General features: G+C 36.6%; 1 protein-coding gene across 3 annotated transcripts in view; it reads left to right on the plus strand.

Annotated features, from left to right (window-relative positions):
* DIAPH2 (diaphanous related formin 2) overlaps positions 1–5,971 on the plus strand; it is a 1,101,152-nt gene extending 1,095,181 nt beyond the window's left edge. For all 3 annotated transcript variants that reach the window (XM_055337637.1, XM_055337638.1, XM_055337639.1), the window contains one exon: positions 403–5,971. In XM_055337637.1, coding sequence (XP_055193612.1) covers positions 403–467 — 65 coding nt within the window. In that variant the 3' untranslated portion in view covers positions 468–5,971. The remainder of the gene's footprint in view (positions 1–402) is intronic.
* The last annotated feature ends 7,513 nt before the right edge of the window (positions 5,972–13,484 follow it).

The following is a 13,484-nucleotide window of genomic DNA, read 5'->3' on the forward strand; positions in this document are numbered from 1 at the left end:
CATATACGGATAGAAAACTCATGGGGGAAAAAAAGAAAACTCATGGGGAATTGAAGTGCTTTCCAACAAAAGGCACTGTACAAAGATCCTTTCAATTTGACATCTCTACCAAGGAATTTTGTTGTCACCTGCAATTTCCAACAGGACTGTGCTTGAGAGAATTCTTCCATTTCTTTCATCATTCTTATTACACTTACCAAAAAAAGTTATTTATTGCTGATTGCAGGACTCTTGAACTCAGCCTGGGAGCTGCAGCATGAACTACTCAAATCTGGGCTCCTTGTTACTTATCTACATATTCATTTGAAGTGATTTTCAGGACTATTTGAAAACCTCTCTTGATCCTACATTGTATAATAGCCACTAGCTCATGTGTTTTTGGTTCTTTTTTCTGTCTTACAGATAACAGACGAGTGCCATTGGAAAGGTCACGCTCTCGCCACAATGGAGCTATCTCATCCAAGTGATTCCTGATGCCAAAGAATATGAAAATATTTAAGTAAACAAAATTATACATTTTGAGAAGAACAAAACATCCACTCAAGGGAGGGAGAGGAAATAAATGCATTTACGCAAGGATCAAGCTAAGCTGGGTGAAATAACATTGTAAAGCTATTGCAAGATGCCACTCACAATTATGCTAATACAAACACAATTACAAGCATTATAAAAACGTGTTCCATTTTAGTGTAAAGATGTGTATTATTTGTTATTGTGTGTGACCTGATGGTAATGATGAAAAGTATAAGAAGTTCAAAAGCATTCAGTCTGTCAAAAAATTACAATGTTAATCAATTTTGGGGGTCACCTCCCCTCAAAAAAAGGAAATGAAAGGAATAGAAAGAAAGAATTATTCAATATCTGCTTTTGATTCCTGTTACATAGAAAAAGAAAAGGCCAATGACAATGTGTGTATTAATGATTTGGAGAGGCACTCTGTAAGAGAAGCCATTTTGGAAACTAAAAAAAATTACTGCTACGACCCCATGAGTTTATTTAGAATCTTATCTCAAGTGAAAGCTGGTGGATTCATCTGCTTTGGCTGAAATTAAACTTATCATTAATCTAGAGTTTCAGCATGATGTTGCAGGCACTTATCATTGCTAAAAATAAACCAGAGTTTAACAGAAGCAGTTAGAGAAAGTGATTTAAACTTCATTTAAAGAGGTATTTTCTATTTATGCACATATATCTACTTTATACAAATACTTCATATCACTATTTTTGACAAAAACCTTACGATTTTAATGTCTGTTCTGAGATGAACCTGAAAATTATATTACCTTTACTAAGCTTTTTAAAAGGTAAATATTGATTCCTGTTCTCTGTGGTTTATTTCTTCTATTGCTTCTTTCTCCCATGGCCCCCTTAAAAGCAGGGAATAGAGTTTCTAAAAGACCTGAGAGGAAAAAGATTTCTCTCCACAGGCAGCAGGAAACTTTCTGAAAGGTCAACTGTTTTATTTGCCTTTCTACTCCCCTTTCCAATTCTGCCTTGTAGTCTGAAGAAGAAAAAAAATGATATATATGTATGTGTATATATGTGTATGTGTTTATATCTCCCGCTACAATAATTCCACAACCCAGTGGCCAAGTGAACTTCTCAGTCATCATCATACTTACTTACCTTGTATTAACAAATTAAAATGATGCTGCCAAAACAACCCTGGAGAAAAAAACAGGCTCTATATTTTTCCTAAATAGATGAAGGCATAGAAATTATACTTCACGTGTCTATTACTTTAAGATACACATTGAACTAATGTGGTATAACTTCTCTGGAGTGCAATTTTTTGTATATTTTTATTAGAGTTCAATTTCCCAAAATATAGTATAACATTGAGTGCTCATCCCATGAAGTGCCCCCCTCAGTGCCTGTCACCCAGTCACCCCATCCCCCTGCCCACCTCTCCTTACACTACCCCTTGTTTGTTTTCCAGAGTTAGGAGTTTCTCATGTTTTGTCACCCTCTCCATTTTTTTTGTAAGATTGGGTTTTTTTTTTTGTATATTTTTTATTGGAGTTCAATTTGCCAACATACAGCATAACACCCAGTGCTCATCCCATCAAGTGCCCCCCTCAGTGCCCGTCACCCAGTCACCCCAACCCCCTGCCCACCTCCCCTTCCACTACCCCTTGTTCGTTTCCCAGAGTTAGGAGTCTCTCATGTTCTGTCACCCTCACTGATATTTCCCACTCATTTTCTCTCTGGAGTGTAATTTTAAAATTAATCCATGGAGATGATTGTGACTACTGTAAAAAATTTCTTATATGTATATTTCTTATATAGAAAATCCTATTTCTACTTCTCCAAAACACATTATAGACATTCAGAAAGAACAAATGACTGGCTTGGCAAGTCACCATTTGAAATAATGTAAACAAGTGACCAATAATTCACAATCTTCTTTATATAGAGGTATAATGATTCAAACTGCTTCCTTTTCCTCCAGTGCATTCTTACTTGGGTATGATATTTTAAAAGTTTCTGAAGCTGCTACAATAGAGAAATCAAAAGGAAGAACAGTATCTGATATTTTACAATTTTAGCCTATCTTAAGACACACACATATGCATACACAAACAAGTTTAGGGGATATATCAATTTCATATACTTTTCCTTAACAACAGAGATATACAAATTCATGTAAATAATTAACGTGTGTATTTTTTACTTCACAAATTCTCTTCTGAAATCTTTGTGATCTGACCTGAGTCTTTTGATAGCCTTTCTGGCTGTAGGAAAATGATATTTTGAAATATTAACCCTTACTAAAATTTAGGGGCATTTGCCATGCTATATTATCAAGATGGTCAGGAAAAAAAAAAGATGGTCAGGATAGAAATATTGATGTGCATCACCTTTTCCAGTTGTGAACCTGCCTTATTTTTTAGTTTATGGGAAAGAATGAATGAAATACTATTATTGATAAATTATATATTTGTATTTAGAGAAATCCTACATGGTTTCCACAAACAGTATGGAACCTTTCAGGGTCTTTCATGAGGTTCCAATAAGTGAGTTAAAGGATTTGCTTCCCAGATTTATAATGGTCCTGCTTTAGTCATTTGCAGTTTTGTTCGAGATTAAAAATTATCACCAGAAAAAGTACATAGTGACAGTTTTAGTATAGAACCAAATTACACTAAAGTCTTTTGTTAGCTTTATTACTGTCACAGTGAGAAGCACCAATTTATGCAGATTTTCTTCAGAATGATTTTTAAAAATACAAAATCCTTAAAATGTTTACTAGTTGGATTAGTTTCCTCTGGCTGCTATAACAAAGTACCACAAACTTGTTGGCTTAACAAATTAGAAATGTATTCTGTCATGGTCCCTGTTGCAAGATGTCCAAAATAAAGATCTGTGCTCCCTCCAAAGTTTCTGGAGGAAAATCTTCCCTTGCCTCTCCCAGCATGTAGTGATGGCTTTTGGCCTTCTTTGGGGTATGGCTACATCTGTCTCTAATCACTTTCTCCTCTGTGTATCTAAACTTCCTATGCCTCTCTTATAAGATCCTTTTTCCCAAATAAGGTAACAGTCACAGGTTCTGCGAGTTAGGATGTGGGCATACCTTTTTTGGATTCCCCCTCCCCTGCTGCCAGCCCACTACAGTCTGCCCTCTGGACCCAAAAATTTATATCTGTCCCATGTGCAAAATATATTCACCCTATCTCAACATTCCCAAAAGTCTCAACCTATTACAGCATCAACTCTAAGTCTAAAATTTCATTCAAACATCATCAGTTCAATAGTCCCATCATCTAGATCATCTAAATCAGGTATAGATGAAAATCCTGGGGCATAATTCCTCTCCAAAAGTGAATAAATGAAGCAAAGCAAGTCATCTGCTTCCAAAATACAATGATGGAAGAGGCATAGGGCAATAGTTATAGACATTTCTATTCCAAAATAGGGAAAATGGAAAGTAAAAAAAGTCACATGACCTGATGACTTTCAAAATTTATCCAGGGAAAAATCCCCTTGGGTTTCTTGACCTGACAGTCCTCCTTGTTTAAGGACTCCTTCCTTTAGGCCTGCAGTTCTGGCCTCTTAGCCTATGGATTAATTCTCTGTCTCTGTGCCCATGGCTTGCACTTCTGTCTCTGCTCTCCTGCGTGGGCCTCTGCCTCTGTACCTGCAGTTCTTCTCTAAGAATGATCCTTTATATTATTGAAGGATAGCACGTGTTTGCAATTTTATCATCCTGTTTATTGCCTGTAAAATTTTGGTAGTCTGACAACCTTCTCTTATTTTGTCCTGTCTCGGTCCTTTTCAGACTAAACTAGAACTGTTTCTCAAAAACTTTCTGGGCCTCCCATGTATGTCAAATTGATTTGATACTGAGATAAGAGTCCTCCAGATTTTTGCTGGATAAAGCCATCTCTATTCTTGGCTTCTATTGAGGTGGTTGAGTGGATCAATGAGTCAATGCCTAATCTCTTCAGCACTAACCAGAGGTTGGCTTTATCTCCAGAGCACACTATCCTAAGAGTGCATCAGCTAATTTTAGCATCTTTTGCAATCTGAAATAGGCTCAAAACTTCCTGAATTATTAAGTGCTGGTTCCTTTCTGCTTAACAATTATTTCCTCAATTTACTTCTTTCCTCTTGTATTTTACTATAAATTCAAGAGGAAAATAGGCCCTACCTCCTCCTACCTCCTACCTCTACACTTTGCTTGGAAGTCTCAGCCAACATCCAGGTTTATCACTTACAAATTCTACTTTCCACACAGCTGTTGGAAACAATTCAGATAAGGTCTTTGCCACTATATAGGAAGGATCACTTCTCTCTAGTTTCCAATAAAATATTCCTCAGTTCCTTCTGAGCTCACCAGAAGCATCTTTAACAATCATATTTCCAACAGCAGTGTATGATTTTTTTCTATCATTTGCATCACAATTCTTCCAGGCTCTACCCATTATCTACTCCAAAGCCATTTCCACATTTTTATTTATTCATTATAGGAGTACCTTACTTCCTGTTACCAAAATCTGTATTAGGTTCCTGTGGCTGCTGTAACAATACACAAAATATGGTAGCTTAAAACAACATAAATTTATTCTCTTATTGTTTTGTGAGCCAAAAGTCCTAAATTGAGCTCTTGGCAGGTCTGTACTCCCTCTGAAAGCTCCAGAAGAAAATCTGGTCCTAGTCTATTCCAGTTTCTTGTGACTGTCATTCTTTCCTTGACTTGTGGCCAAATCTCTCTCTGCTTTGTTTTCACATTACTTTTCCTTCTGTTTATCTAATCTACCTCTGCCTCTCTCTTATAAGAACACTTGTTGTGGAATTTAGGGCCCACCTGGCTTATCCATAAAATTATCCTTATCTCAATACTCTTAATTACATCCATGAAGACCCTTTTTCCAAATAACATTAACATCACAGGTTCCAGGAATTAGAACATGGACATACTTTGGGGAAGCCATCATTTGGCTCACTATGGTAGTCAATGCACATAAATGTACTTTTCACTTCTTAAAATGCATTCTTGGTGCTTAAGCCAAACTCAAGTTTTCCTGTAAAAGCTATTGTCTGTAGGCTACTGCATGCTTTGATATTATATAGCTGAACAGGCTATTCCAAAATTTGGTTGATAGTTTTGCTACTATGACCAATGCTTAATTTGAAAAAATAATTGGTTCCAACTCTGAGCTCTGGTGTTTCCCTTCTGCCCCTTTTATGGAGTATTTGACCAAATGTCTTCCATAATTTACAATGCAGGCATAAAACTGCCTCTGAGGCAGAAGGGCTCTTTACAAGCTGACTTTAGATATTGTGAATCCCTCAGCTGAAGAGAGAGGTGATGGCAAAGCCTGCTTTGAATGGGTATTGAGACTGTGCCCATACCAAGACACCCAGAAGAAGTATTTTAGTAGCAATAGAATTGCAGATTCATGCTCTTATTTTGCTTCAGATCAACCACCTGCCTCTTCACAGGACCCAGAATGACTTGCAACCTATATGTAATGCATACTTACTTAATAAATAAAGTTATAAATAAATAAATAAATAAATAAATAAATAAATAAATAAATAAATAAAGTTAAGATGTACATTAAATGTTGTCTGCCTATGGTAATATTAATAATGAATGAAAAGGCACAAACTGAAGTATAAAGGCAGGATATAAGAACATTTTAGATGGAGAAGCTTCAACTGAACAGAACTACAAGAGTGTTTCTTTAAGCACCAGATAAGGTGGAAATTATGGGACATATTCAGACACACATAACAGTGGGAATCATAAGATTTTCTTTAAGTATTCCTTAGCACTTCTTGCCAGCATAGTGTAGAAATGTTTGCATAACTTAAAAGTCCAGAAAAGCCAGAAGGGTGATTTATATCTTCCAGGGAAACTCTATACACAGAAAAGAGTTGTTTTGTTTTGTTTTTGTCTTGATTATAGAATAAATGCAAATGGACTTCAAATGCTTAGAGGGGTAAAAATCTGGAATGTGTAATAAAGCATTGTGTATAATTATTCTCTGGAAGGCTTTTAAAAGAATATCTCATCATGGGTGGGTTGACTTGAAGATGGAGGGTTAGACAAGGTAATAACCAGATCTATAAATAATATGATCCAAATTACCTGGCAAGGCCATTGTTTCCCATGGGATTTTGGGTTGCTCTGGGAATCAAATACATTAGCTTATTTTTTCTCCACCAGAGGCAAATTCTGTATTGGGAGTCTGAAAACCTTAGTATCTACAACTAGGGGAATTTGAGCTTAATGCCATGAACTCAAAGGAAAGTGGAAATCTAGAAATTGATATGTATGCAATGCATGTAACGTGGCATATAGTTTTGATTTATAATGAAAGGAAATGTATAGCCAAAGATCCCATTTAAAGACTGAATTTATTTAGATGCCTAGAGTCTCAAATAAAATATTATTATAGTCAATATACATTGTAGGAGATAACAACTTGCAAATTCATGACTTATGTGACTTTCTTTCTAGTTCTTGGAGATTAACCAGAATTCAGTCTCAAGTCATGATGACCATGCATGTTAGTTAATAGAGATTCAGCCAATATTTTCACCTATATTTTGGCTAATTGAAGTCTAGACAATATTTTCACCTTTTGATGTTTATGAGCAAAGTATAAGAGCTCTTATAATAATAAACCCTTAACTTCATTAATTTGCTGAAGCCTCCAGTGTGGCTATTCTAATCACTGAGTACCCATTCAGTGAACATTGCTTTTTAGGGCACAATTATGAATTAAACATAGCTTTTGCCTTCAGGAGTCTCATGGTCTAGTGGGAAATGGGACATGTACAAAAAGAATTGTAATCTAAGGTGGAAAGAAGGTGACCAGTGTCATAAGAGTGGGATAGATAAGGCCTATGGGGGTTAAGGAAAACACAAATCACTTAGTTTTAGAGAAGTGAAGTATAGGTATTGAAGTGGGAAGCAGGTATCAGTGTAGACATTTTTGGCACAGTGATACTTAAAGGGTAAACAGATTTGGATATATGAAGCTTTTATTTAGTCAGTTTTTAGTGAGAACCTCATTAAAATAATAATAGCAATGCTAGGCTCTGAGAATATAACAGTGAACCAAATAGGTGTGGTCCCTATTCTCATGAAGCTTAGTTTTTTTTTTTTTTTAGGAAAGATTGAAGGCATGAGCAGAACAAACTTAGATATGCATATGTTTGACTAGAGTGTAAGGTCCATGAAAGCAGCAGTGGTTGTGTATTTAGGGCTTGATCTTATAAATAGTAGGGAAATACTGAGGGATTTTGAGGAAAGCAATGATAATGGAGCACTTAAGGAAGATGATGCTGGAAGCTCTGTGTAGGACAGAGGTAGAGGTCACAGAAGGCCAACTTTGTTGGAAGCTATTGCAATACTTTTGATAAATAATGAGGGCTTAAACTAGGGTAGCATCTAGGGTAGAGACAGTTCTAAGTGGCATGTAATCCAGCAATGATTAGATGTTAAGGGTATTTACTCAAGGGAGGATTCAAAATTGACACTAAGGTTTTAGACCTGAGTGACTGATGGGCTACTTTCAACCAAAAACTTGAACACAAGAAGAGCTCATCTTTGCAGTAATACTATGGATATGCACAGCTGCTACTCTGACACCTGATACAATCCTATTATCTGTACTGTTGAGTGTCTCATACAAGCCTTATATACAAGTAGCATCTAATCATAAAGACAGAGCAGACAGGAGAACATGATTTTGAATGAGGACTTACTCAGTGATATTATAGTGATTGCGGTAAGAAGGGCAAAGGTAGGCTCTCTGTGTTGTGTTATTTTTCTTTCTTTTTCCCCTTCCTATTTTTTCTCTTTTTAATAATACTGAAAAACACTGAATGGCTGTTCAAAAAAACAAATTGACAAAGATCGGGTGTTAAAATGCACTCATTCAGTTTTGAACTCATACAGGAAAGAGACATTAAGATGAAGTATAATTTATGCGAAAAGCTTTAATTAGTTCATAGCTAGAACTTCTTAAGTGTCTGGTTAATAATTTAAACCATACATTTAAGAGGTTCTGGAACAATTATTACTTTCTAAAAGAACAGTGAATTCTCCTGTTTCACTATTTTCCTAGGAGTTTCTCAGGCTTCCAAACTTGTCCAAGTCTATCCCCTTTATGCTAAATATCTTTCTACTCAAAAAAACCATAAGGGTTCCCTTCTCAATACATTCAATTGCTAAGTTCATGAAACACTGAATGACTTTATTTTAGCTAATATTCTTTTGTCTGGGAAAAGAACCTGTTTTACGAATTCGCTTCATCTCACCCCTACCGCCTAACCCCCAGCAAATACCTTGTGTTATTGTCCCTCTGTTATCTTACAAAACCTCACATATCACAATAGGAATTAAATTGAAAATACCCAAATACTATGAATTTTCACTTTGAATGGTTTTTGGAAACCTATGGCATAGTAGCACAGTGGCCTAGACTTCCTGACAAAAATCAAGCAGTGGAATATTTTACCTAGCTAAACACCTGGCAGCACTCATGGTGGTGCTTGGGGGAGGGAGGAAAAGGAAATGAAAGGGGTCATGGATAAGGCCCCTCAGTAGAATTCAGTATAATGATAAAAAGCATAGCATCTATTAGATGTCAATGACTTTCAACTCCAGAGCATGTGGGATAAAAAGTTGACCTGCTTTGTTTTATAGTATGTGGTATTTTTTAAAGGACTTTCACTTCTTGCATCCATTATTCCATCATTTCAGGAATTTCAGTCTACAAGCATCCTCAAGATTCCTATTAAACAAAAACAGAAACCTTCCTGTGAATATCTCTCCTTCAAGACTATCAAAAATTACCTATCAAGCTATATAAATTCCTCTTAATTCTCATCCCACTTAAGTTCTCTCACTTTTCTACAAAGCACACCTACTCCTATCTTTTCCCACCACTCAGAAAATTTTTCAGTCCTCTTTTTTTTCTCAGTCCTCTTTATCCATGATTGTCTTTAAATAGAAGCTGTATCTCCAGCATTCATTTGTATTCTCTCTACTACCAGGGTCATCTTAGCCATTTCCATGGCTTTGAAAATTTCCTATGAGCAGATGCCTCAGCAATTTCTTTGAACCTCTGAACCACTTTCAGTATGTAAATGATATCTAACACACTAAACTCAGTACAGTCCCAACCAAATATATTCTCTGGCAAACTGATCCTCCTATCTAGATCACCCCTTTCATTATGTGTTTAGTACTATCCCAGTCTCTAAGGCTAGAAACACCAGAAGCATCTTGTATTATTCCCTCTCCCCTAATATCCACTCAGGCACAGAAGTTGGTCACCCTGTTTCTATCTCTTACCTCTTCAACATATCTTTCATACCACTAGAGATTGCTTCCTAAAATGTCTTTCTTAACTCACTTCAAAAATTTCTTGTTCTTAGTTACAAAACTAGTATGGACTTCAAAAATCTCAGGAACAGACTCAAATGTAACTTTCAAACCTCTTCACAATCCCTCCAGCCATGTTGCACTGGATTTGTCACTGGGGTAAATAAAAGCTTGCCAATGATAAATGTATGAATTCCTTAATTCTCCTTCCCTCATGAAAATAAATTGTGTTATGTTCCCACAGCAATTTGCTCATACTCTTATTATGGCCTTTATTTCATTCTGCCTTTTACTAGAGTTAGCTGTCTGTGTCCTTGACTAAAGTATGTTTCTTGACAGCAATGACTGTCTCATTCATCTCTGGTCCTTTACACAAAGCAATTGATCCGTGAACTAATGTGTAGTATCAACTCTCAGTGAATTAAACAAATGAAAAGGAATGTTTGGTACAGGTAATGGAAAATCGCAACTAATTTCCTCATCCAGGTGAGAACATAGCCTTCATCATTGTCCTGGAAACTGAGGGCCTGCCTAAGGTCAGCATTGAGGACAAGCTCTCCCAACTATGGATAACTGGAAGTTGATTTCAAAGGAGTGCTTTTGGGAGCTGATGACTGATTAAAGACAAGGAGGACGATTTTTCCTCCAAGGTCAAGCTTTTAACAGATATCTGCAATGTACACTAAGGGATTTGGCTGTACTCCATTTATGCTAATATGGTTTATATATGGGCCTCCAGCATCCAAGAACCACTTCCCTAAACAAATTAATAAGTGTAAATACCAAGGCAGGGTTGTAAATGTGGAACTTATTTGTAATGTACCAACCTTGTTATTATCAAATGTCATAAGGTATAAGTCATGGCAATTATGCTGCTTGCTTTTTATTACATTTATTTTACTTTTTGAAAGTGCAATATATCTTTATAAGCATCTCCTCTTCTGCTCTGCCTAAGTAACCTACCCTGTCTATGTGGTCTAGAGTCACAGATAACAGGAACTTTAGAGTCAAAGGATTAATGGGCATCCCTGAAGCATAAGGATTCATGGGTCAGTGGGTGGAGCCACTATATCCTCCACATTAGGCTTCACTGTGTGTTTCAACAATTCAAGTTGTGAGACCTTGTAGATTTCTCCATACAATAAACTTTACACTCTAAAATACAGAATTGTTGCTTCCTGCTCCCTCCCACCACCTGAGTATGCAGATGTATGTATATTCCTGTCACATAGAAGCTGATAATTTTGCACAAAACCTTCAAACTCTTGATTGCCAGTTTGGTGTATAACAGTCCAGAGCTACCTCTTAAGTGGTCTCTTCACAGGTGAAAGTTAGGGGAATTACCCTTGATTTTTCTGGTTTAGATCAGAAAGGCATCCACTACTCTGAGCCCATAATTCTCATTTCTAAGTAATCTCTTTCTCTTTTCTTTGCTTCTTACTACATTATGAAGCACTCAAAACAAGAAAGGCAGGTGACTATCTTACTCCATATAACTAAGCATTTTATGACAACAGTTCTCTTTTCTTTCAAAGGAGCCTTTTTAGTCTATCTGCAGGCTTCCTCAGGCTTCCCTAATATTAGCCAAGAAACCTGCCAGGGTGCAGAAGTTAGTTGGTGAGTGAATCTATTTTTAAGGGTTTTGAAAGGTGCCACTGCTTTAAAAGTTTCCTTGAAAAAGAAGGACCAAAAAGAAAAAAATAGTAGTTAATCCTTGGACTTAGGAGATTCTTTAGGAATATTATTTCCCCTAATTACAGCATTCCCCTCACCTTTTTGCTTTATGATCCAACAACCATGTTAACAACAAGCTATTTATTCATTAATTATTCCACAAATATCCACTGAGCAACTACTGTGTGACAGGCATTACATAATAGTGGGCAAAAAGACATGATATAGGTCTTCATGAGCTTACAGTCAAGTGGAGCAGGCTAATGATAAACTAATCTACATATAATTACAATTGCATGAAGTGCCTAAGAAGGAAAGAATACAAATACTATAGAAGAAAAAAGTGGTGTACATTTAGTTGGGAGGGGGCATATATTAGACTGGGAGGTCAAGAACCACCCCTCTGAAGAAGTGATATTTAACTGGAGACCTACAGGATGAGTGGAAGTTCATCAGGTTAAAGTGAGTAACTGTGATGAGTAAACATAAGGGAAACAAAACACATATAATGGAGTAATAGTCAGCTTTAGGTAGGTTGTACTATTGTTACAAACAATAAAACCTCAATTACCATAGCAAAAGTCCATGTGGCAGCTACAGGTCATCTGTGGCTCAGTTTCATATGCCTTATTCTTTCAAGGGTCATAGCTGAAGGAGGAGCCTTTATTTGGGACTTGTCAATCTTACATCAGAGGGAAAAGAGCAAAACCGTCTGAACCATGCCATGGCTCTTAAAATTTCTGATCATATGTGGTGAAGGTCACTCTGGTTTATATTCCATTGGCCACAGCATGTTCTATGACCCAGCCCACATTAATTTGGCAGGGCTCATGGCAGGAAGCAGGGATGTGCTCTTTAACAGGGAGGAAAAAATTAATACCTGGAAATAATAAAGCAATCTCACAGCCTTTGTCTGACTGCCAACTATCCTTTTAATAGACATTAATTTCCCAGGATCTCAGTTTCCTTATTTCTAAAAATGATATTTAAAACAACAGAAGAGGACTTAAGATGGGTTTTCAAGGTTGGGTCTGGCCCTCAAGTTAGGTAGCAGGTTGGGGGAATAAAAATTGTGTAATCTAGAGTCTATGTTTGCTCTACATTTTCCTTTGGCATTTTATTTCAATTACAGTAATAATAAGAAAAAAAATTGGCATGCTACCTTGGCCACTATATAGCTGCACTACCTTGGGCAGGTTACTCAAACTCTTTGAGCCTTGGACTATTGTCAGAATTATGTAAAATAACATTTGTGAGAACATTCTTTGTATTATAATGCTATACAAATACTAATCATTATTATATTTATCTGACCGACATGATCACCTCTACTAAGCCTCATCTGTTTCTCTCATAGCCTTAATACAACATCTCAGCTAGCTACTTCAAGCTCACCATGTCAAAACTCATAATTATCTTCTCTCCCAGGTAAATCCCATCCAGCTCTCACTCCAGACTTCATTGTGTTTATCACTGGCACTGATGTGCTTCTTATCACCAGGGTTACAAAACTTCATTTTGTTTTTGACATCTACACCTTCACTCAGTTCTATTGATTCTCCCTTCACAGTGTAGTATACCTGGATCTCTTTCTGATTTCAAAGCCACCACCCACACCCAGCCCCTTGTATCCCACTCCTTGATTACTATAATAACTGCTTTTTCTGCCTATATTTCACCCCTGTCCAAAGGGAGTATGATTCTCACACTCAAATTCCCACAGTGGCTCACCAATTAAATTAAACCACAAGCAAAATTAAAATCCAAATTCTTCTGCTCAGTAGACAACATCCTCCAAAATTTGTCACTTTTTCCAAACTTTCCTTTCACTCTTAACCATGTACCTCTGCTGCAACCATCACAACTTAACTCACCATTCTCTGAAAATCTCCATTATCTAGATCAGCACTGGCCAGTAGAAATCTAATGCAACCCACAGATATGATTTTAAATTATCTAGTAG

Source organism: Nyctereutes procyonoides, unplaced genomic scaffold (genome assembly GCF_905146905.1).
Source record: "Nyctereutes procyonoides isolate TBG_1078 unplaced genomic scaffold, NYPRO_anot_genome, whole genome shotgun sequence".
NCBI lineage: Eukaryota > Metazoa > Chordata > Mammalia > Carnivora > Canidae > Nyctereutes > Nyctereutes procyonoides.